Raw genomic sequence first — 24,653 nt, 5'->3', positions numbered from 1 at the left:
ACAACAACAAAAATGCAACAAATAACAACACTAAAACACTTATTTACTCATACTTAGATTGCATCTCATCTCACGCACATGCACACACTCACACACATGTATGCATACAGACACACACACACACACTCGCGTGCACGCGCACACACACACATGCACACACACACACACACACACATACACACACACACACACACATTTACACACAAGCACGCATGCACACACACACACACACACGATCTGAAGCTCAAATTACGGTTCACATTGTGTGGTGCCCAGTTCATCATGAAAACACAATGACTCAGAAAAGTGTGCAGTGGTGCGTAGAAACCTCACAGGCTTGTGTCGGACTTCTGGGAATATGAAATGTGGCATGTTTGGCATGGATTCAGTTCGAATTAACCCACATACTAACCTGTTCAACACATGTGCACGCACAGACACACACACACACACACACACACACACACACACACACTCCTACACACACACTCATGCACACATCTACTCACATAATTATGCACAATCACACTCACACTCTCTCAAACACACACATGCACACATCTACTCACATATGCACAATCACACACACACACTCACACACACACACACACACACACACATGCACACATCTACTCACATATGCACAATCACTCTCTCTCTCTCTCTCTCTCACACACACACACACACACACACACACACACACACACACACACACACACACACTCATACACACATCTACTCACAAATGCACAATCACACTCTCTCTCTCTCTCACACACACACACACACACACACACACACACACACACACACACACACACACACACACACACACATCAGACAGGTGGTCCATATTACTGTCATTTCTACGGAAACAGTGCTAAGAAAGGTAAAAAAAAAAAAAAAAGAAAAAAAAAAGGGTATGACACAATCATTCATTTTGTTATGGGCCGCCATAATCTACAGCACTTGGAATCTTTGGTGATTATTTCCAAGGTTTTTTCCTTTTCTTTTCTTTCTTTTTTTTGGAGGGAGAAGGGGGGTGGGGGGGGGGGGGGGTTAGGGTGGAGGGGGGGATTTTTTGTCCATTTTTTCCCCCCAGGCTGAAACAAAGCAAAAAAACCCCCCACAGTATAGTGGTTTTTATGAAAGGCAACACGATCATAGTACAGTGTGAGGGAATTTGATGCAGCTAAGCTGTCAGAGAGCCTGGTTTTGATGGATGGAGGGGCAGGGTGCAGCCCACTGAGATAATTGCCTTGACCTAACCTTCCACCTCACTCAATGGAAACTTGCCAGTGTCAGGACACAAATAGTAATAATAATAATAAAAAAAAAAAAGGCTCCCACCTGAGGTTTTGTGCCAGGCATTGTTTTTATAAATATTTGTTTTACTCTAATGTAAAGCATAGAGGTTAAGATTTAAAAAATTAAAAAAAGAAAGAAAAGAAGTTACTCTGAATCCCTGACAAGTTTAGTGGGGACTGTAGTAGCAGAGTGGTTAGTGCATTGAAGGTTGTGGTTCGATTTTCTTTTGTGCTTATGGCCTGCAATATTCATGTTCACTCTGTTGTATCTGCTAACAGGCTTCTATGTTTATGACCGTTTTTGTGTGACAGTTTTTACTCAACCATTGAAGCAGCTAAACTCCCTTTTTGGGTGGTATGCATGCTGGGTATTTTCATGTTTCAATAACGGACCCAACCTGGCACGGCTTATAGGATCTTTACTGTCTTTGATCTTCTGTGTATGTATACTCATGTTGACATGGGAGGTGAGAAAAACTTACCTCCACTCACAGCCCAAAACACACTGCCACAAGGAACTGAACCAAGGACGGTGGGATTGAAAGTCTTAACTCACTGAGCCCTGTGCCCGAGCATTGCTTTGGCATCAGACTTTGTCTGTCTCATAGCAACAGTTTTCATGCTCGTACTTATACATAAACTGCAAAGAAAGGGAGCTAGTTTGTACAGTATTTATGGGTATATACACATGTCATTTGAAGGAAAAACAGTATATTTTTCTTTTTTTTTTTCTTTTTTTTTTCGTGTCAGTATGGCGTGGAAGCCTGCTGAGGCTGTGCACCCTGCAGGGTTGAATGGGTTAATCACTCAGTGTCACGTCTTTTCCTTGTCCATGTGTGAAGTCTGAGATAGCAAGGTGGCAGAATGGTTAAGACGCTTATCAGCCAGTACTGTGTCCGTGAGTGCCTTGGTTCGAATTCCAGTCTTGACAGGCGCAATAGCCGAATGGTTAAAGCGTTGGGCTTTCAATATGAGGGTCCCGTGTTCGAATCACGGTGATGGCGCCTGGTGGGTAAAGGGTGGAGATTTTTACGATCAACAGATGTGCAGACCTGCTAGTGCCTGAACCCCCTTCGTGTGTATACGCAAGCAGAAGATCAAATACGCACGTTAAAGATCCTGTAATCCATATCAGCGTTCAGTGAGTTATGGAAACAAGAACATACCCAGCATGCACACTCCCGAAAGCGGAGTATGGCTGCCAACATGGCAGGTTAAAAACGGTCATACACATAAAAGCCCACTCGCGTATATATGAGTGAATGTGGGAGTTGCAGCCCACAAACGCAGAAGAAGAATTGCAGTCTTGCCCTTTCTCCCAAGTTTGACTGGAAAATCAAACTGAGCATCTAGTCTGTCAGATGACACGATAAACAGAGGTCCCGTGTACAGCATGCATGTTAGGCGCTGAAAAAGAAACTATGACAACAAAAGTGTTGTTCTCTGGCAAAATTCTGCCAAAGAAATCCACTCTGATAGGTACACAAATATATATCCATGCACTCAAGGCCTGACAAAGCGTGTTGGGTTATACTGCTCTCAGGTCATCTGCCTAGCAGATGTTGTGTAGCGTATATGGAGTTGTCTGATCGCAGTGATGCTTCCTTGAGAAACTGAAAGTAAAACTGATTGGACATACATGGTGGGTGAAGGAAAGCCATGTGTCTGATCACTTCATCCTGCACGTGCAGACCAGCTTGAGTCTTGAGCCACCTGCACATGCATGTGTGTGCATGCACAGAGAGAGAGAGAGAGAGGGAGGGAGGGAGAGGGGGTGGTGAGGTTGGGGGGGGGGGAGAGAAATACACCTGTAAAAGTTCCTTCCTGAAGTATGGTGGTGGGTCATGGGAGTATGAAAATATCCAGCATGGATTGGTCTCAGAAATGTGCTTGGCAGGCTAATACAGCAGGGTTCACACAGACAGACACAGAGACGCACACAGAGATACACACACAGACACAGCCACACACCACACACACACACACACACACACAAGGAGTTGGATGGAAAATAAGGACAAAATTTTGCGTGCACTTATTTGTGCATGCTTCAGTGCAACACCACACACACTGCTCACATGAGTTTGGTTGGAAGGGAAGAAGAACTTGGTTTATAAAGGACATGAGTTCTACTCACAATCTTATTTTTTCTTTTTTCTTTTTTTAACTAGGAAAACTGCAGACAAGAAACAAGTGTCCCACATGAACAGATGAAGTGAACTGATGTTCATACCTCTCTTTCTTGACTCTGTGTGTGTGTGTGTGTGTGTGTGTCCAGAAAAAAAAAAAAATCAACTGCAGCATTAATTTTCTCAGGCCGATGCAGATCTTCATTTCTTGTTGTGTGTGCTCAGAGGAAATACAGCCATTTCAGGAATTTTGCAAGCATGTCCTCTCTCTCAGCTCAAGTATCACTATCAGTTGTATTTGTATTTGGAAGGTATTGGCCCATATGAAAAAAAAAGTTAACAGTTATAATATCTTTTTGATCGTAATGAAACAGCTAATAATATCTTATTGATATTAATGAAACAGCCAATAATTTAGCTGATGTAATAATTTATGATATTAATGAACTTTAGTTAGTATTATCACCAATATTGATATTAACGAAAAAGCCAATAAGTCAGGTAACACAGTAATTATTGATGTTACTGAACTTCAGTCAGAGTCAGGGTGATGCCATCCATCTGTCATGGAGGAGGGAAAAAAGGGAGTGGAGGGACTATATGTTTGTTTTGTTGGTTTTTCTTTATTGTCGTTTTGTTAAAAAATGTGTGTTCGTCTGTGTCTCTCTTTGTATGTCTGTGTCTGTGTGTGTCTGTGTGCATGTGTGTGTCTTTGTATGTGTGTATCTGTGTCCATGTGTGTCTGTGTCTGTATCTGTGTGCGTGTGTCTGTGTGTGTCTTTCTCTGTGTCTTTCTCTGTGTGTGTGTGTGTCTTTCTCTGTGTGTGTGTGTCTGTGTCTGTATCTGTGTGTGTTTGTGTCTGTATTTGTGCGTGTGTGTGTGTGTGTGTCTTGGAGTGTGTGTGTGTGTGTGTGTGTGTGTTTGTGTCTGTATTTGTGCATGTGTCTGTGTGTGTCTTTCTTTGTGTGTGTGTGTGTGTGTGTGTGTGTCTGTCTGTCTGTCTCTCTCTCTTTGTGTGTGTCTGTATCTCTGTGTGTGTGTGTGTGTGTGTGTGGTGGGGAAGAGATGTGACTCAGCAGTGGATCAGGGGAACAGGGTTGTTCTGCTGAACTGTCTGTTGGCTTTGGAGATGTATGGATGTAAGTATTGCAGTACTACTGTTTAGCCTTGGGGGTGGGGGGGGGGGGATGGCTCAGAACATGTTTGCTGTGCGGGTGTGTGGAGATATGCTAATGCAAGCTAAAAGTACTCTCTCTCTCTCTCTCTGTATGTGTGTGTGTGTGTGCGCGCACGGGCACAGTCTTGTTCAGTCTGTGTGTTATTTACATACTTTGGACTGTCAGCATGACATTTCACGCCTTTGTAGTTTTAAAGGATCAGAACTTACTGTACTTGTTAAAAGTGGATTCCCTTGTTGATTCTGGTCTCTTTCACACTTCAGTTTATTATATTATTTCCTACAAAACATAGAAAGATTTAAGTAAAAGTATGCAGAAATTTTTATGTTGTCTATTTCTTTCTTTTCCCTTTGTTGGGGAGGGTGTAGGGTGGGTGGGGAATGGGGTGTGGGTGGGGATCAGGATCTGGATAGATATGTTGCTGAAGCCACTGTAGGATGGGGATGCAGGATTTATCAGACATGAGCCCCAAATTTGCCTTACATCTGCAGGGTTTTCTGGAGCCTAGGCAGTGACTGTAGAAAAGATGATCTCTGGTATAGGCATGTATTGGAGGCGGAGGAGGAGGAGGAGGAATGAATAGTTGGTGGTAAACATTACAGAGAGGAATGAACACCAGATGAGACCTGTCATGAGTGGGTTGGGAGAAGAGGTAGGAGGGGGAGACCTTACTTCTGGCATGGTGGAGGGGAGGAGGGTGTGTGTGATGAAGACCACACACTGCTTCATTCTCAGTACATGATAATAGAGGGCTGCTTTACTGGGATGATGAGGGATGGAGACCTACACTGGATGTATGTATTGGTGGGCTGCTTAGCTAGGAGGAAGGTGGCAGAATGGTTAAGATGCTCATTGGACTTTGAATCTGAGGGTCCCAAGTTTGAATCTTGGTAACAGTGCCTGGTGGGTAAAGGGTGGAGATTTTTCCAATCTCGCACGTCAACATATGTGCAGACCTAGTGCCAGAACCCCCTTAGTGTGTATAAGCACACAGAAGATCAAATACTCATGTTGAAGATCCTGTAATCCATGTCAGCATTTGGTGGGTTATGGAAACAAGAACATACCCAGCATGCACACCCCTGAAAGTATGGCTACATACATGGCAGGGTAAATAAACAAACGGTCATACACATGAAATGTTATATGTCTGTCTGAGTGTGTGTGTTTGTGTGCCTGAAATCTGATTGAATGACATAGGCAACGAAAGATGAGTGCCCGATGGCAGTCAGCTCTACCCAGGTAGGCAGAGTGTTGTGCAAAGGACCCCGAGTTAGTAAAGCGCTTAGAGCTTGGTCTCTGACCGAGGATAGGCGCTATATAAGTATCCATATCATTCATCATTCATCTACCAGTACAGCGTGCGTGAGGGTCTGGGTTTGATTCCTGCTCTCACCCTTTCTCCCAGGTTTGACTGGAAAATCAAACTGAGCAACTAGTCATTCGGATGAGGTGATAAACCAAGGACCCATGTGCAGCAGGCACTTGGCACACTGAAAAAGAACCCACAGCAACAAAAGGATTGTCCTCTGGCAAAATTCTGTAGAAGAAATCCACTCTGACAGGTACAGACATAATAGGCATGTACTCAAGGCCTGACGAAGCACGTTGGGTTATGCTGCTGGTCAGGCATCTGCCTAGCAGATGTCTGTGGTGTAGGGTATATGGATTTGTCCGAATGCAGTGACACCTTCTGGAACTGAAACTGAAATTTAGCTAGTGTAGGAGGGATGAAGGATGGAGGCCTAACACTGAATCATACACAATGGATGTTAAGGTGGGCTGCTTTGCTGGGCAGATTCCGGTGACAGACAATACTTAAAATGTACAGGTTTTGTAGGTGTTGTCACTGTCAAATAAGGGCCGTCTTTTACAAGATGAAATTCCACTGAAAATGTACTGGTTTCGTAGGCATTGTCACTGTCAAATAAGGGTTGTCTTTTACAAGACAAATTTCCGTCAAAAAATGAATCATACTGATGTAAATGTGGGTGTTTTGCCGGGCAGATTTCTGTGTGGGTGGGCCATGGGCCTATATACCTGACAGGGGAGTGCACTGTGACCAGCCATTTCCTCCCTTTGACATTTTACTGCAGCGGGGGTTTGAGCTGCTGAAAGTTTGGGGGCCAAGGGGTGAAACTGTTTTAATAACAGCATTGTGCAGGCTTCAGTGGCATGTGCTTTTGTTGCGTTTGGATGTGGAAGGGGGGAGAGAGAGAGAGAGAGGGGGGGGGGGGGGGAGGAAGGGGAGAGAGAGAGGGGGGGGGGGGGGAGAGAGAGAGTGTGTATTTTTAAATCTGTGTGAGAGAGAGAGAGAGAGAGAGAGAGAGAGAGAGTATTATTTCTGTGAGAGAGAGAAAGAGAGGGAGTGTGTTTGAGAGAGAGAGAGAGAGAGGGTGTGTGTGTGTGTATCATATCTGTGTGTGTGGGAGAGAGAGAGGGTGAGAGAGAGAGAGGGGTGAGAGAAAGAGTATATTTGTGTATGTTTGTGAGATAGTGTGTGTGTGTGTGTATGTGTATCATATGTGTGTGTGTGTGAGAGAGAGAGGGTGAGAGAGAGAGGGTGAGAGAGAGTATATTTGTGTATGTGTGTGAGATAGTGTGTGTGTGTGTGTGTGTGTGTGTGTGTGTGTGTGTGTGTGTGTGAGTATATCATATCTGTTTATGAGAGAGAGAGGGTGAGAGAGAGAGAGAGAGGGTGAGAGAGAGAGTATATTTGTGTATGTGTGTGAGATTGTGTGTGTGTGTGTGTGTATGTGTGTGTGTGTGCTGATGTATGTGGATGGGGTGGGAGGAGGCGTTGTGTGTGTGACTGTGAGTTTGTGTGATGTTCTGGTGTTGGCAGTGGTGTTGGTGGTTGAGTGTGTGTATGTGTATATGCACGTATTTTGTATCCTGGCACATTCAGCGTTCTTTTATTCAGAATGTGTCTGCATTTATGTGAATGTTATGGTCAAATAAAATGGGGGGGAGCAGTGTGAATACAAAAGCTTTGTGTGTGTATGGGTGTGCGTGTGTGTGTGTGTGCGCGCGTGCGTGCGTGCATGCATGCGCGTGTTGTGTGTAGTTTACAGTATATATGAGGTACAGACACACAGTGCAGTTTATCTCAAACCCATGGGGTTGAACCAGGGTACAAAGGCCTACACCAACTTGACAGTCAGTGTTTATGACCACAGAGATAACTTCAGGGTGTGACCTGGTCAACATAGCACTGAGAAGAAAGGAGCGTAGTTGTGCAGGTTTGTAAAACAGAAGACTTAAACTGGCCCCAGTTAAGAAATACACTGTTCATGAACCACAAGTACAGTTTAATCCAGAAGACTTCCAACCTGTCATTGGTATGAGTGGACAGATTTAAAAAAAAATCTTTTCTACAATGTATTTTTCCGAAATTGGTATTGGCAGATAAAGTATTTCCAGAGAAAATGAATTTGATACGGTTTACCCAGATCACACACACACACACACACACACACACACACACACACACACACACACACACACACACACACCACTAAACCTCACGCACCACACACACATACACACAGAATACAAAACAACACCACACACACACACACACACACACACACACACACACACACACACACACACACACACACACACACACACAAACACCCCCGAAACACCAAGTTATTGCCTAAAATCACTCTGCTTACACACAGCGAGTCAAGAAAAGGAAGAGAAAATATGATACCATCCATTACACTCTTTTCCCCTTGCTCTGAAACCATAGAATCCATAGCTTTGTTAGAGGAAGGGTTTTTTTTTTTTCGTTTGTTTGTTTGTTTTTTTCTTTTCTTTCTTCTGGTCCATTTTTTTTTTTTTTTTTTAGAAAACAGTATTCAGTTCGAACAGCATGTTTTCCTTATTCTGTGTCTTGTTTCTGTTTCAGTTTGTTTTCAGAGTTGAATGTCCTTAATGTCCTGAAAAGAACCTTTGTGTGCATGTGTGTGTGCAGGAAGGGGGATTGTGTGGAGGATAGATAGACACAAGTGGGAGTATTATGTGCATTTGTCGTAAAATAGGAAGCAGGGGGGAAAAACCCAACCTTTTTTTTTAAATATTTTTTTTATTGTGCTTGCTATCTTTTTCTTAGGAGCAGTTACTACTGACATCACTTCAGCTGTCTTGATATTTTCAGTATCAAGTGTGTAACCCCCCCCCCCCCCCCCCCCACACACACACACACCTCCCATCCCCCAACCCCCCACCCTCTCCCACTCCCTCCATTGCCGGAAGTGAGTGCATGTGTGCATGTTTTGTGTGCGACAGTTTCATCACATCATATCTCTCATTTCAAAAGCACTCTCTTGTTTCTTGTTCCATTATTTGCCTCTTATTCAAAGACCCACAAAATGCCAGACAGGGCAGGAGTGGGCAGGCAGAAGACTGTCCAGCCACCTGACTGCATGTTAAACCTGATCCCAGGGCGGGGTTTAGGAGGCCTTTGTGTACATATCAGTTGGGCATTGCACTTACAGAAGGTAGGAGGGAGGGAGGGAGGGAGGAGCAGTAGTCTCAAGACAGGAGCGGTGGTGGGCATTGACATCACTGACATGACCGGCATTACTGACATTGTTTACATCTCAGTGACTGACACTGGCATTGGTGGGCGTCTGAGTGGTGGTGGTGGTGGGTAAGTGAGGTTCATAGCAAGGTCAGCAGAGCAGCCAAGGGAAGAGGTTAATGAGCATGCACCCAGTGACAGGCTGATGCAGACAGACAGAGTCGTGGTTGTGGTCCGTTCCCACCTTGATATCCCCATACCCCCATCCCCACCCCCCACCATCACACCCAATTCTGATAGTCCCAGCCTGACAGGGCCACTGAGCTGAATGCTGACCATGAGAGGAATGCCCCCCCCCCCCCCCCCACACAAAGTAAGGAGGGGAGGAGGAGGAGGGGAGATGGGAGGAGGGGGGAGGGGGTGGTCAGGTGTGCCTGGTCCCTGTGTATCCTTTCCTTTTCTCTCTGCCTCACGTTCTGCTTCTGGGATGCCTGACGCACACATGCATGCACGCATGCACTCACCACACACACACACACACACACATGTACTCATGCATACATGCACACACACATGCATGCACTCACCCCACACACACACACACACCACACACACACACACACACACACACACACACATACTCATGCATGCATGCACACACACACATGCATGCACTCACCACACCACACACACGCACTTATGCATGTACGCTCACACACACACACACACACACACACACACACACTCTCTCTCTTATGCACACACACGCTTGCATGCACGTACGCACAGAGTGTTTAACCTTCCTGCAGCCAGTCCCTCCTAACCTCTGCCCCCTCCCACCCCATCCTCAAAAAGGAATTAAAAAAAAAAAAAGAAAAAAAAAAAGTCTTGAAATCTTTTCTTCTTTTGCGGCCACGTTGTCTGTGTTGTCTTCAGTGGCATTACCCCCCCCCCCCTCCCACTCATCTTGAGCACCCGTCCCCCTCCCCTGTACACAGCCATACCTTGGCTTGTTCTGCTACAGTCCCTTCTTCTTCGTTCGTGTGTTGCAACTCACTCACTCATCTACATGAGTGTTTTTTTGTTGTTGTTTTTTTACATGTATGACCGTTTTTATCCCCACCATGTAGGCAGCCATTCTCCGTTTTCGGGTGGGTGCATGCCAGATATTTTCTTGTTTCCATAACCCACCAAATGTTTATGTGGACTACGGGATCTTTAACATGCGTATTTGAACTTCTTCATGCTTATACGCATGAAGGGGGTTCAGGCACTGGCAGGCCTGCACACTTGTTGACCTGGGAGATCAGAAAAATCTCCACCCTTTATTTGCCGAGCACCATTTGAATCCGGGACCCTCAGATTGAAAGTCTAATGCTTAAACCACTTGGCTGTCACACCTGTTTGTGCCACAGTCCCATAGCCAGCAGTTCCACATGGAGCTACAAACATCAGGTCACCAGCAGGCCACACACCACAGGATACCCCGCACTGCTGCTGAACACTTAGATGGTGTTCAGCGCTGCTTTTCCTGAGTCACCACAGGTTGACACCAGTTAGCAGCCCCCTCACTGTGGAAATTGCCACCAGGTCTAACAACAGTCCCACATGAATCTCCTGACCCTGATGATTTTAACAGGAAGTCTCTACATGTGTGGAAATAGAGGGGAAATGGAAACTTGAGGTCACCGTGAGAACAGCGCATGAAAGGCCACATAATTACGGACAGTGTTTTTCTATTCAAATGATGGTAGGAAGATCAAGTTGCTGCTATGGAGGTCAATTTAGATTTGGGACTATGTGACAAAAGCCGTATTTTTTGCTTGTCATGGTATCAACTAGGCCTAAGAGACTAAAACAAATACAGTAAGAACTGGTCAGGAAATTTGAGCTATAGTACTAAAGATGCATCCATGAAGTGAATGCCTTGACTGTGTGGCCCCAGTCTTCCCATTTGAGCCTGTAGCACACTCAGCACTTTTTAACCCTTTGAGCCCTGAGTTCCTGAGCAAATTTAACCCTTCTGCCTGAGCTCCTGAGCCAAAATTTGCAAATAATTGGTATTTAGTGTGTCACGGCAGATATAAAAAGAGTGCCCTGACCACCGTTTTATCGGTGGTAGAGAAAAATGACATAATGCCTAGCCACCGGTTGAGCAGTGCGTAAACACTTGTGTCGTGTTTTGCTGTTGGTTGACTTATATTGAAATCGATCTTTTTTATCCAAAGCACATGAAAAGGCGTGGCCATGTTGGTACTACGTTCGCTGACGTCAGAATATTACAGTTTTTCTGATTGACTCTTCAGTATAAGTCAACCAATAGCAAAACATGACACAAGTGTTTACGCACTGCTCAACTGGTGGCTAGGCATTATGTCATTTTTCTCTACCACCGGTAAAGCGGTGGTCAGGGCTCAGAGGGTTAAAAGTTGGCCATGGACCTAAAACTCTCACAACCACAATAGGGCTTGAACCTGCGTCTTTCTCCTGGTTACCAGTCTGCAGTGCTGACCGCTTGGCCATGGTGGTTGGTTATAAAAAAAAATAGTCAGAAATCTTGTGTAAAATAAAATTCGTCCCTGAAGCCAAAGAGACCATCAGTCCCCCACCTTCTACTCAGCTGGTTCCAGTTTGTGTGATGGATGACCTGTTTCATGGTGGTTGTGTTGTGTGGTGTGGTGTGGTGGCAAGGCCTGTCTTGAGGGGTGATGAATATGTGGGAGGTGAACGTTGTCAATGTGAGGCCTGTGGGGCCATCTTTTCTTCATTTCATGCTCCCTTGCACTCTCTCTGTCTCTGTCTCTCAGACTATCTGTCTCTCTCTCACTCTGTTTCTCTGTCTCTCTCAGTTACTCACTGTGTGTGTGTGTGTGTGTGTGTGTGTGTCTGTCTGTCTGTCTGTCTGTCTCTGTCTCTCTCAGTCACTCACTCTGTCTTTCCCTCCCTCCCTCTCTCTTTCCCTCCTTTTCTCCCCTCCTCCCCCCCCCTCTCTCTCTCTGTGTGCTTGTCTTACAGTCTCTGTGAATGTCTTTCTCTCTCACTTCCCCCTTTTTCTGCCTCCTCTCTCCCCCCACCCACCCCCTTCTATTGCATTGTATTGTTTTGTTTTTCTCTTTTTTGTCACAACAGATTTCTCTGTGTGAATTTTGGGCTGCTGTCCCCAGGGAGAGCACATCGCTACACTGACAGCGCCACCCTTTTTTTTTTTTCCCCTGCTTGCAGTTTTTAAAAAATTATTTGTCTTTCCTATCGAAGTGGATTTTTCTATAGAAGTTTGCCGGGGACAACCCTTTTGTTGTCGTGGGTTCTTTTACGTGCACTAAGTGCATGCTGCACACAGGACCTCAGTTTATTGTCTCATCCAAATGACTAGCATCCAGACCATCACTCAAAGTCTTGTGGAGGGGGAAGAAATACTGGCGACTGTGCCGCGATTCGACCCAGTGTGCTCAGATTCTCTGCTTCTTAGGTGGATGTGTTACCTCCAGGCCATCACTCCACCAGTGCCTGCCTGATTTTTTCTCTCATATCTCTTTCACTGTCTGTCCTTCTACCTACTTTTATCCACACTTCTCATTCGTCTTCTCCTCTCTCTCTCTCTGCCCTCCTCTCTCTCTCTCTCTCAGACACACATTACACTGTTTCTCACCTTCCATCATGCCTACCCCCCTCCCCCTGTCTATACTGGTTGCTCCCTCCATTTTTCTCAAATCTCCATCCTCCTGCCATCACATTTGTTTGTCCCACCTGTCCCTGGTCCTGATAACTCACTTCCTGATCTCTTCCCTGGTGATGCAGTCTTCCTCCCAGAACCCCGCCCCCCCCCCCCCCCTCCTTCATCCCTGCCCCACCCGACCCCACCCCTCCCCTCCACACCCCTCCCCTCCCCTCCCCTCTCCTCTCCTCTCCTCTCCTCTCTGCCCCCCTGCCGTCCTTATGTTCTCACTATCTGTGTTCTTTCCAGGGGGATGATATGGCCCTTTATTATTTCCGAGTTCTCTTGAACTGATGGGACACTGGAGCTGCTTTGTTTGTAGAAAGCTCTTGATTCGAGGTGAAATGATTGTTGGATGAACATCGAAACACTCTTTATTCAAGGTGTAATGACTGATTGATTGATAAACATAAGAAAAGCTCTTGATTCGAGGTGAAATGATTGTTTGATGAACATCAAAACACTCTTTAACCAAGGTGTGATGATCGATTGATTGATAAACATAAGAAAAGCTCTTGATTCGAGGTGAAATGATTGTTTGATGAACATCGAAACACTCTTTAACCAAGGTGTGATGATCGATTGATTGATAAACATAAGAAAAGCTCTTGATTCGAGGTGAAATGATTGTTGGATGAACATCGAAACACTCTTTATTCAAGGTGTAATGATTGATTGATTGATAAACATAAGAAAAGCTCTTGATTCGAGGTGAAATGATTGTTTGATGAACATCGAAACACTCTTTATTCAAGGTGTAATGATTAATTGATTGATAAACATAAGAAAAGCTCTTGATTCGAGGTGAAATGATTGTTTGATGAACATCGAAACACTCTTTATTCAAGGTGTAATGATTCATTGATTGAGAAACATAAGAAAAGCTCTTGATTCAAGGTGAAATGATTGTTTGATGAACATCGAAACACTCTTTATTAAAGGTGTAATGATTCATTGATTGAGAAACATAAGAAAAGCTCTTGATTCAAGGTGAAATGATTGTTTGATGAACATCGAAAAGGTGAAATGATTGTTTGATGAACATCGAAACACTCTTTATTAAAGGTGTAATGATTCATTGATTGAGAAACATAAGAAAAGCTCTTGATTCAAGGTGAAATGATTGTTTGATGAACATCGAAACACTCTTTATCAAAGGTGTAATGATTCATTGATTGATAAACATAAGAAAAGCTCTTGATTCAAGGTGAAATGATTGTTTGATGAACATCGAAACACTCTTTATTAAAGGTGTAATGATTCATTGATTGAGAAACATAAGAAAAGCTCTTGATTCAAGGTGAAATGATTGTTTGATGAACATCAAAAAGGTGAAATGATTGTTTGATGAACATCGAAACACTCTTTATTAAAGGTGTAATGATTCATTGATTGAGAAACATAAGAAAAGCTCTTGATTCAAGGTGAAATGATTGTTTGATGAACATCAAAACACTCTTTATTCAAAGTGTAATGATTCATTGATTGAGAAACATAAGAAAAGCTCTGGATTCAAGGTGAAATGATTGTTTGATGAACATCGAAACACTCTTTATTCAAGGTAAAATGATTGATTGATTGATTGAGAAACATAAGAAAAGCGCTGGATTCAAGGTGAAATGACTGATTGATAAACATAAAAAAACCCCTCTTAATTCAAGGTAGAATGATTGCTTGTTAAACTGGATTTAAAGAACTTCAGTTCTTGCGTTTATGCTAACATAGGTTTATTAAAATTTTCATTTTTTGTGATGGTGTCTGTGTTATAAACGCAACATGAGAACTTTTGTTCTTGTGCCTGTGGCAGTATCAGTTTCTTCTGCGTTTTCAAAAATGATAGTTTGGTGTGAACAAACCCTTGCTTGTATCATCAGAACTTGAGTGGACAATGACTATGTTATGTGGGTATACATACGTGTTGTATTGTTCTCTGATATCACCAGCGGTGAAGACACATTAGATGTAACTGCTGAAAATGAACTGGACTGTCATATGCATTTGCACACATTATTTTATGCTCAAGTACGGGCTGTGTCATCATGCATATGTATGAATTATGATCTATGCATGACTGGGAGGGATGGGTGTGAGGTGGAATACCTTCTGACATAACGGACTAGACTGACGTAGCTGTCAGTTTGTATACGAAGCATCCAGCTGAAATGAATTGTAGAAAAGAAGCAGCCACAATTGGACTGAAAACCAGAAGAAACCCCCAAAACCCCAATCTGCATGACATTATAAATGTATCTCATGTTAATTTCAATATGAACTATAGCCTTCTATTTATTTATTTATTTGTTTATTCATTCATTTATTTTTCATATGTTAGTTTGTTTGTTTATTTGTTTGTTTATTTATCTATGTATTATTTTTCATTTATCTTTTCTTTTCTTTCTTTCTTTTTCTTTGTTTGTTTTGTTTTGTTTTGAGGCAGATGAATTGTTTTCTGTTGTACAAACTATGACTAGATAAAAACTTACAGGGGATGGTGGAGGTGGGGGGAGGGTGAACCATGCGCAGTAAATGCTTATCATTAGAATCATGTCTCATGTGCTCATTTCCATACAAAAACTACACCTGTTTGTTTTCAAAACCTGAGAGAAACTTTTTTTTTTCAGAAACGCTTAATGCAAAACAGAAGACAGCACAAGCGCTTGGCACATTAAAACCTCCAACCCCCAAACAAAGAACAGAAGACAGTAGCTCTCTGACTTTCCTCAAGTCTTTCCAAGAATTGGCCAGACAGTTTGTGTGTGTGGGAGGGTCCCTGGAGGGAAGACTCGGTGTGAGGAGTTCACCCAGTTTTTTTTCTTTCCCCCATCTTCTCACTGCATTTGTCCATCCTGCCTTGTGCCAAGTGTTGTGTCCATCTTCACAGGATTCTCCAGTGCCCCAGGAATGTTCACTTCACCTACTTTTATCCCCAACCTGTCTACCTTTTTATACCTGCCAGGTGTCTTAGGTCTGAAGAAAGAGCAAGTGGGTCAGCATTTCTAGCCTGGAAGTCTGCTAAAATTGACTCTGTTGTTAGTGTCAATCTTTTGTTTGTTGTGTCAGGAGCATTAAAAGACCTGAAAAGTTATTTATTAGTAGATATTAAAAGAAGAAGAAGAATAATGCATTAATGTTTGCTGTGTCTACATGAAATGTAGACCTGAAACTGAAGGGTTTTTTTTAACAGATTTAGGAGGGGTCAGTATTTAGCTTGGAGTTGACAGACATTGACCTTATTATTTGTTAGTATAAATGCGCCAATATTTGCTGTGTCAAGAGCATAAAATGCAGACCTGAAGGTGAAGTTTTGAAGCAGATTGAGGGTGGGAAATCATAGTGCTCAGTTTGTGTAATGCTGAAAGCCCTGGCCGCATTCTTTTGGTTATCAGTACATGTGTGTCATCAGACAGTTTTCTGTTCTGGGTGAAACAGATTGTGACATTGCTGCTTCCATGCTTGTCACTCGCCGAGGAGGTTGGTTTGCTAGAGAGACAAACAAGTTTGAATTTCGTTTTCTCTGATTGATTTGATGTTCTGCGGCTGTTTGGTGGACTGTAAGCAACGCAGAGACTACGGGAGTGTTAGATTAAAGTATGTAAAAGTTGTCCATGAATAAATAATGGTTAAATGATTGCGTATGATTTCTTCTGGATTTCAGCTGGAATAGATAGTTTTTTTCCGGTTTGGGGCATTGACATTTTCTTCCTTCTGCAGATTTTCATTCACAGGCTTTCTTTCAGTCTGTCTTGTTTGTTTTTTTTATATACATGTTCATGGGCAGAGTATTCAGGCAGGCAGACATGATGATTGTAACTGTGGATAATAACAGGTAACTTTGAATAATGCTGTTCATTTATTATCAGTCTGTCAGGTATGTCTTTTTACCTTTGGTGTGTGCACTTTCTTCATGTGAAATATGTATGCATTGTAGAAAATTAACAATTTAAATGTTTACTGGCAATTTTCCCCCTCTCCCCCTTCATTCATTTTGCTTAAATAAAGTTGATAAACATAATAAAAAGTGCATAACTGTGATTTGCTTGTGGCTACAATTATAATCTCCCTCCCACCTCCCCAACATACATACAGATATACACACAGGCACAGACGCACACACAAAAGATTCTACTCAAACCTGTGACAAGTGCATTCCCTGAGCAAAGTGGAAACAAAGAAAGGGCGTGATTTATTGTGGTACCCTGCAGTTACTCAACACTCTTCTACTCATCCCCTTATTCCTGTCTCAGCTGGGCACACCCCAGTTTGACAGCAGAAGAAAAAAAAAACGCCCCAGAAATTGGCTGCTGTTCCAGGGGATAAAGCTGCCTCCGTGTTGGCAGTTCTGCACCATTGGGTCTGCATCATGGAGATAAGGGAGAGACTCTCCTGAACCCTGTCACTGAACAGGGGGAGGAGGGGGTGGGATGTGTGTGTGCGTGTGTGTGTGTGTGTGTGTGTGGTGTATGTGTGTGTGTATGTGTGCGTGTGTGTGTAGTGTGTGTGTGTGTGTGTGTGTGGTGTGTGTGTGAGTCTGTGTGTGTGTGTGTGGTGTGTGTGTGTGTGTGTGTGGTGTGTGTATGTGGTGTGTGTATGTGGTGTGTGTGTGTATGTGGTGTGTGTGTGTATGTGGTGTGTGTGTGTGTGTGTGTGTGTGTGTGTGTGTGTGTGTGTATGTATGTGGAGTGTGTGTGTGTGTGTGTGTGTTGGGTGCTGTTGGAGGGAGGGGTTAGAGGGAAGTCATTGGAACAGTCTCTAAGGTAACCAGACAGTCAGGTATCTTGCAGAATACCTCCCCAACGATAAAAACCTGGAGTCTGGCCCAGAAGTGAAGGCATTTAACAGACTGTATCAGGGGCAGCTGCTGTGTTGTGGGGCACGGATGATGATGGTGAATGAACTCCGCCATCCATCTCCCTCCTGTTGTTTTACCTGGGGAGAATTAGCTTAGTAAGGTGTTTGCAAGCTTCGGGACAGCTGTGTCTCTGCTTTCACTGGGCTGGACGTCTGGCTGGCATTGTTGTTGTTTTCCTGTGGGAGATCAGGGGGTTTGGGGTGGAGGGGCCTGGTGGGGGGGGGGGGGGGGGGGGAGCAGGGGGGTGGGGGCTGCATCCTGCAACAAACTGTCAACACTGTCTGCCCTTCACATGGCTGTAACGGCTAATAAGCAAAGGAGTGCTTTGTAGAATTTGAATGGAGGAAGATAACAAGGGGGATGATTAGTTTGGTTTGGAAGGGCTGACTGTATCCTTATCATGAAGGTTATTAGGGGTATGACTCAGCAGCACTAAACTTTATAGTTCACCTTTTTTTTTTTTTTTTTTTTTTTAACTTCAGAACATGGTTCATTGTTTGAATATGGCAGTTTTTATTTTATTTTATTTTATTTTATTTTTTATAAGTTACTTTGCTGACATAAGTTCACATTCTGTAAAGGGAGAGAAAGGGTTAACCTGGAAGCATGATGTCAGCTGAACACTGTTATGACTGGTCAGGTCTAGACAGACAGACAGACAGACCAACCAGCCAGAGAAATAATAGTCATACCAATCACGGTTCTTCTGTTGCGCCTCATCTCTTCCGACTACCTTCCCCCCCCCGCCCCCCCCCCCGCCCCCTGTTTTCCTCCCTTGATGTTCTTTCATTACATCAGCCTGTCTCCTCCTGTCTGTCTTGTCTGTCCCAATCTCTGTGTATATCTGTGAAATTTGTTTTTCCACGTCACCCCTCACCCTTCCAGCTCCTCTCTTCCCGTCCGACACTCCTCTCTTCCCGTCTGATTCCCACCGTGCTCCTCTCTTCCCGTCTGACACTCCTCTCTTCCCGTCCGATTCCCACCACGCTCCTCTCTTCCCATCTGATTCCCACCACGCTCCTTTCTTCCCGTCCGATTCCCACCACGTTCCTTTCTTCCCGTCTGATTCCCACCACGCTCCTCTCTTCCCATCCGATTCCCACCACGCCCCTCTCTTCCCGTCCGATTCCCACCACGCTCCTCTCTTCCCGTCCGATTCCCACCACGCTCCTTTCTTCCCACCACGCTCCTCTCTTCCCGTCCGATTCCCACCACGCTCCTCTCTTCCCGTCTGATTCCCACCACGCTCCTTTCATCCCATCCGATTCCCACCATGCTCCTTTCTTCCCACCACGCTCCTTTCTTCCCGTCCGATTCCCACCACGCTCCTTTCTTCCCGTCCGATTCCCACCACGCTCCTCTCTTCCCGTCCGATTCCCACCACGCTCCTCTCTTCCCGTCTGATTCCCACCACGCTCCTTTCATCCCATCCGATTCCCACCATGCTCCTTTCTTCCCACCACGCTCCTTTCGTCCCGTCCGATTCCCACCACGCTCCTTTCTTCCTGTCCGATTCCCACCACGCTCCTCTCTTCATGTTCGATTCCCACCACGGTCCTTTCTTCCCGTCTGATTCCCACCACACTCCTTTCTTCCCACCACGCTCCTCTCTTCCCGTCCGATTCCCACCACGCTCCTTTCTTCCCGTCCGATTCCCACCACGCTCCTCTCTTCCCGTCCGATTCCCACCACGCTTCTTTCTTCCCACCACGCTTCTTTCTTCCCATCCGATTCCCACCACACTCTCCTCTCTCCCCGTCCAATTCCCACCACGCTCCTCTCTTCCCATCCGATTCCCACCACGCTTCTATCTCCCCATCTGATTCCCACCATGAAGAGGAGCATCCCCTCAGTTGATTGTGTGGTCTGTGGGAGTGGGGATCTGATTCAGCAAAGTGAAGCTCTGTTTGTTTGCAAAGTATCCGGGGATGGATGTGCTGGCAAGAATCCACTTCACCTGTTGTTTGGTTTTGTTGCTTGTCGAAGTGTAATTCCTTTTTTGCAAAACACGCACATCATGCATGTAAACATGCGTGCGCGCACATGTGTGCTTGCATGCACGCGCACGCACACGCACTCATGCACACGCATGTACATGCACACATGCACACAGACACAGACAGACAGACAGACAGACACACACACACACACACACACACACAATCACGCTCACGCTCACGCTCTCACTCTCACAAGCAGTTGCACACACATATGCTCATATACTCAGAATACCTGGACACACTCTCTCTCTCTTTCTCTATCTCTCTGTATCTGTTTTTCCCTTTCCCTCCCTGAGTCTCTCTGACGCTCAGTTTGCTCAGACACATGGTGTATTAAGTATCCAGTTTTCTTCCGGGCCTCAATCTGCCAGCCGATGTTTATCTTTTTCCCACCTTCCCACAGCTTAACAAATGGCATGAAGATGTGCATGTGGGCACACATACGTGATCAGGATGTCTGTCTGTAGGTTTGGTGTGTACATGTGCCTGCGTGCGTGCGTGTGTGTGTGTGTGTGTATGTGTGTTTGTGTGTGTGTGTGTGTGTGTGTGCATGTGCTTGTGTGTGTGTGTGTGTGTGTGTGTGTGTGTGCGCGCATGAATTCTTGTGTGTGTATTTGTGTGTGTATGCATAAACATGTGTGTGTGTGTGTGTGTGTGTGTGTCTGTGTGCATGTGCTTGTGTGTGTGTGTGTGTGTGCATGAATGCATGAATGCTTGTGTGTGTATTTGTGTGTGTATGCATAAACAAGTGTGTGTGTGTGTGTGTGTGTGTGTGTGTGTGTGTGTGCGCGCATGAATTCTTGTGTGTGTATTTGTGTGTGTATGCATAAACATGTGTGTGTGTGTGTGTGTGTGTGTGTGTCTGTGTGCATGTGCTTGTGTGTGTGTGTGTGTGTGTGTGTGCATGAATGCATGAATGCTTGTGTGTGTATTTGTGTGTGTATGCATAAACACGTGTGTGTGTGTGTGTGTGTGTGTGCATAGAGAGACATAGATATTGACATTATTTCTTATTTGATGAAGGCCATGGCCCCTCATGAAGGGAATGTAGTGGACACACATTACCGCACTGCAAGTTGTCAGTTTTGTTTATAGGACAACTGGCAACATAAAACAATTAACTTCAAACCTACTTGTGCAGAAAAAATCCCAACTATTGACTACATATTAAACTGAATACTTTGAATGCTTTATACTTTTTTTTTTTTTATCATTCATTAAAAACCCCAACTATTGACTGCATATTAAGCTGCATACTTTCAATGCTTTATACTTTTTTGTTATCATTCATTAAAACCCCCAACTATTGACTGCATATTAAACTGAATACTTTGAATGCTTTATACTTTTTTGTTATCATTCATTAAAACCCCCAACTATTGACTGCATATTAAACTGAATGCTTTGACTACTTTATACTTTTTTTATTTTATCATTCATTTGGTTTGTTTGTTGTTGTCTTTTTATGTTGGACACGTGGTGCTGCCAAAAAGAAAACCTCTGTGCTAAAGTAGAGACAATAAAGGTTGTGTATTTGTGTATTCGTATTCGTACAGGTAAATTGGTGCAGAGAGAGAGAGAGAGAGAGAGACTGCCCATCCTGCTTCTCTGTGTGTGTGTGTGTGTGTGTGTATATGTGTGTGTGTGTTAACGAGTGTGTGTGTGTGTGTGTGTGTGTGTGTTTGTGTGTGTATGTTAACGAGTGTGTATGTGTGTGTGTGTGTTGTGTGTGTGGGGGTGGGGGGTGGGGGGGGGGCATACATGTGTGTACATGTGTGTGTGTGCATTTATCCATGTGTGAGCGTGTGTGTGCAGACACAAACACAGTTTTTTGCCTCGTTAGAAGGCATCGTCAGTGTTTGTCAGAACCTGTTGTTTTAGCAGTTGGTAAACTGTAGGCTGAGGAGGAGGCACCAAAAATGTGAAGGGAGAGTGTTGATTTCAGGTGTGGCGTACAGGTGAGCCCTGGATAACGCCCACACCGTCTGGCTGTTCCACTCAGAGCTTTTTTGTTGTTGTTGTTGTTGGATTAAAAAAAAAAAAAAAATTCTCACAATCTTCATTACAGACCAGTTTTGCTCATTTCCTATGTCTATCTCCATCTTTTTCCCACTTTCTTTTCCTGTTTTTGCAGAAACCTAAATACACAAACACACACACATGCTCACATACAGAGGTGTTTGAAATTCACCTGCCCCATGAAGTAGTATTTTTATCTGCAGTTACAGCTTTTTTAGTTGGAACAAAACATATCACTCAGCTCTGCAAGGGTTTTGTTCTTTATTTTTCCTTATACTTATTTGTAATTGCCTCCCAAACATCAAGGCTGTGTTTCGTCTGTTTTTAATTAATTATCTACCAGTTAATTTGTTTTGTAAGACTGCTCAAACTGATGAAAAACTGAAAAATTCCTTGGCACAGCACACAGGGGAACAATTTGCAGAGAACCATTAACATGCTTATTTATTATCCTTTTGTTGTTGTTATAGTTGTAATATTGTCATCACCAGTCAGCTCAGATTTTTGCATTTGCTTACATCTGATAACAACAACAAACAAACAAACAAACAAACATGTGACTTCAAGGAACTGATGAACGAACTTTTCAGGGAAAAAAGTGCTAGATATCATCTTCATTGGTAGGTTGCAACGCTGGACCATTTTAAGCTTGACACTGAGGCAGCCATGTTTCATTTTCAGGGACGTGCATTCCGGATACACTTGTGTATTCACAAGTCACTGATCTCTAACATGTATAACTGAATTTCTGCATGTGCGTTAACATGAAGGGGATTAATTAAAGCACCAGCGGGTCTGTGGAATAGGGAAAAAAACAAAAGCAAAAGACAACAAAATTCCATCAAGTGCTGCTTCAGGGATTTGAACTCCGGACCTTGAAATTGAAAGTCCAACACTCAAACCACTCAGCACCCCTGAAAACGGAGTATGGCTGCGTATACGGTAGGTTAAAAACGGTGATACATGTAAAAGCCCGCTTGTGTACATACGAGTGGACGTGGGAGTTGCAGCCCATGAACAAAGGAGGTCCAGCACTCTAACCTCTCAGCTTTCACACCCATTGTGCTGGGTTTGAAATGAATAATTTTACTCAGATAGTTTATCTGTCGTCAGCTAACTAGATAATTTTACTCAGATAATTAATCTGTCGTCAGCTAACTAAATAATTTTACTCAGATAGTTAATCTATCATCAGTTAACTAGATAATTTTACTCAGATAGTTAGTCTATCGTCAGCTAACTAGATAATTTTGCTCAGATAGTTAGTCTATCGTCAGCTAACTAGATAATTTTATTCAGATAGTCTATCATCAGCTAACTAGATAATTTTATTCAGATAGTTAGTCTATCGTCAGCTATTGGGAATTCTTATTTGACTAGTTTTAATCTCTTTTTTTTTTAGTTGCGCATGATAATTTTATGTTGGTGTTTACAACGAGCCTGTGATTGCACAACTTAATTTCCATGTGGATTAATAAAGTGTTTTTGATTTGATTTGATTTGGTTTGATTTATTCTCTCCCTTCCTCATGCACGTAGTCTTGGTGTGTTGCAGGAAGGACAAGGGGAAGCGAGCCAGCCTGAAGAGGAAGAAGGAGCAGTCTACACCAGAGAAAGACGCCAGCACCAACGACAACGGAGAGGTGACCACTGCTGATGAAGTTGTGGTGAGTGTTAGGTCACCTGCGGCTTTCACATTGTGTGCCATGCGTCGTTGGAAACGGTGTTTTCAGTAGCTGAATCACTTCTGATGGAACACACTAGCTCAGTCCATTCTGATAGAACACATTGTAGCTCAATCCATTCTGATGGAACACACTGTATATTAATCCTTTATGATAGCACACACTGTTGCTCAATCCATTCAAATGGAACATACTGTAGCTAAATCCATTCATTGGAACATATTGTAGCTCAGTCCATTCTGATGGAACACACTGTAGCTCAATCCATTCTGATGGAACACACTGTATATTGATCCATTCTGATAGCACACACTGTTGCTCAATCCATTCAGATGGAACACACTGTAGCTCAGTCCATTCATTGGAACATATTGTAGCTCAGTCCATTCTGATGGAACACACTGTATATTGATCCATTCTGATGGCACACACGGTATATTGATCCATTCTGATGGAACATACTGTAGCTCAATCCATTCATTGGAACATACTGTTGCTCAATCCATTCTGATGGAACACACTTTAGCTCAATCAGTTCTGATGGAACACACTGTAGCTCATTCAGTTATGGTGAAACACACCACAACTCTCAACACACTGTCATTCAATCAGTTCTGATGGAACCCACTGTAGCTAAATCAGTTCTGACGAAACGCACCATAACTCTCAATCAGTTCTTATGGAACACACTGTAGCTTGATCAGTATCAGTATCAGTAGCTCAAGGAGGTGTCACTGCATTCGGACAAATCCATATACACTACACCACATCTGCCAAGCAGATGCCTGACCAGCAGCGTAACCCAACGCGCTTAGTCAGGCCTTGAAAAAAACAAAAAAAACAAAAAACAACAAACAAGACAAAACAGAACAAACGATCAGTTGTTATGGAACACATTGTCGCTCAATCTGTTCTGAGGAAACACTGTAGCTCAGTCATTTCTTATGGAACACACTGTAACTCATTCAGCTCCAGTGGAACACACTGTAACTTAACCAGTTGTGATGGAACACACTGCAGGTCAATCACTTCTGATGAAACACACCGAAACTCTCAGTCAGTATCAGTGTCAGTATCAGTAGCTCAAGGAGGCGTCACTGCGTTCGGACAAATCCATATACGCTACACCACATCTGCCAAGCAGATACCTGACCAGCAGCATAACCCAATGCGCTTAGTCAGGCCTTGAGAAAAAAAAAGAAAAAAAAAAGAATAACAAAACCAAACGAACAAACAACAA

General features: G+C 43.7%; 1 protein-coding gene across 4 annotated transcripts in view; it reads left to right on the top strand.

Moving 5' to 3' along the window:
* Nucleotides 1-24,653, top strand: part of LOC143287661 (uncharacterized) — a 107,895-nt gene that overhangs the window by 38,060 nt on the left and 45,182 nt on the right. For all 4 annotated transcript variants that reach the window (XM_076595821.1, XM_076595822.1, XM_076595818.1 and 1 more), the window contains one exon: nt 23,284-23,395. In XM_076595821.1, the coding sequence (XP_076451936.1) occupies nt 23,284-23,395 (112 nt within the window). The remainder of the gene's footprint in view (nt 1-23,283; nt 23,396-24,653) is intronic.

This window comes from Babylonia areolata, chromosome 11, assembly GCF_041734735.1.
Source record: "Babylonia areolata isolate BAREFJ2019XMU chromosome 11, ASM4173473v1, whole genome shotgun sequence".
Classification (NCBI taxonomy): domain Eukaryota; kingdom Metazoa; phylum Mollusca; class Gastropoda; order Neogastropoda; family Buccinidae; genus Babylonia; species Babylonia areolata.
Note: the sequence above shows the minus strand (reverse complement) of the source record. Positions and strands in the feature narration are given on the sequence as shown.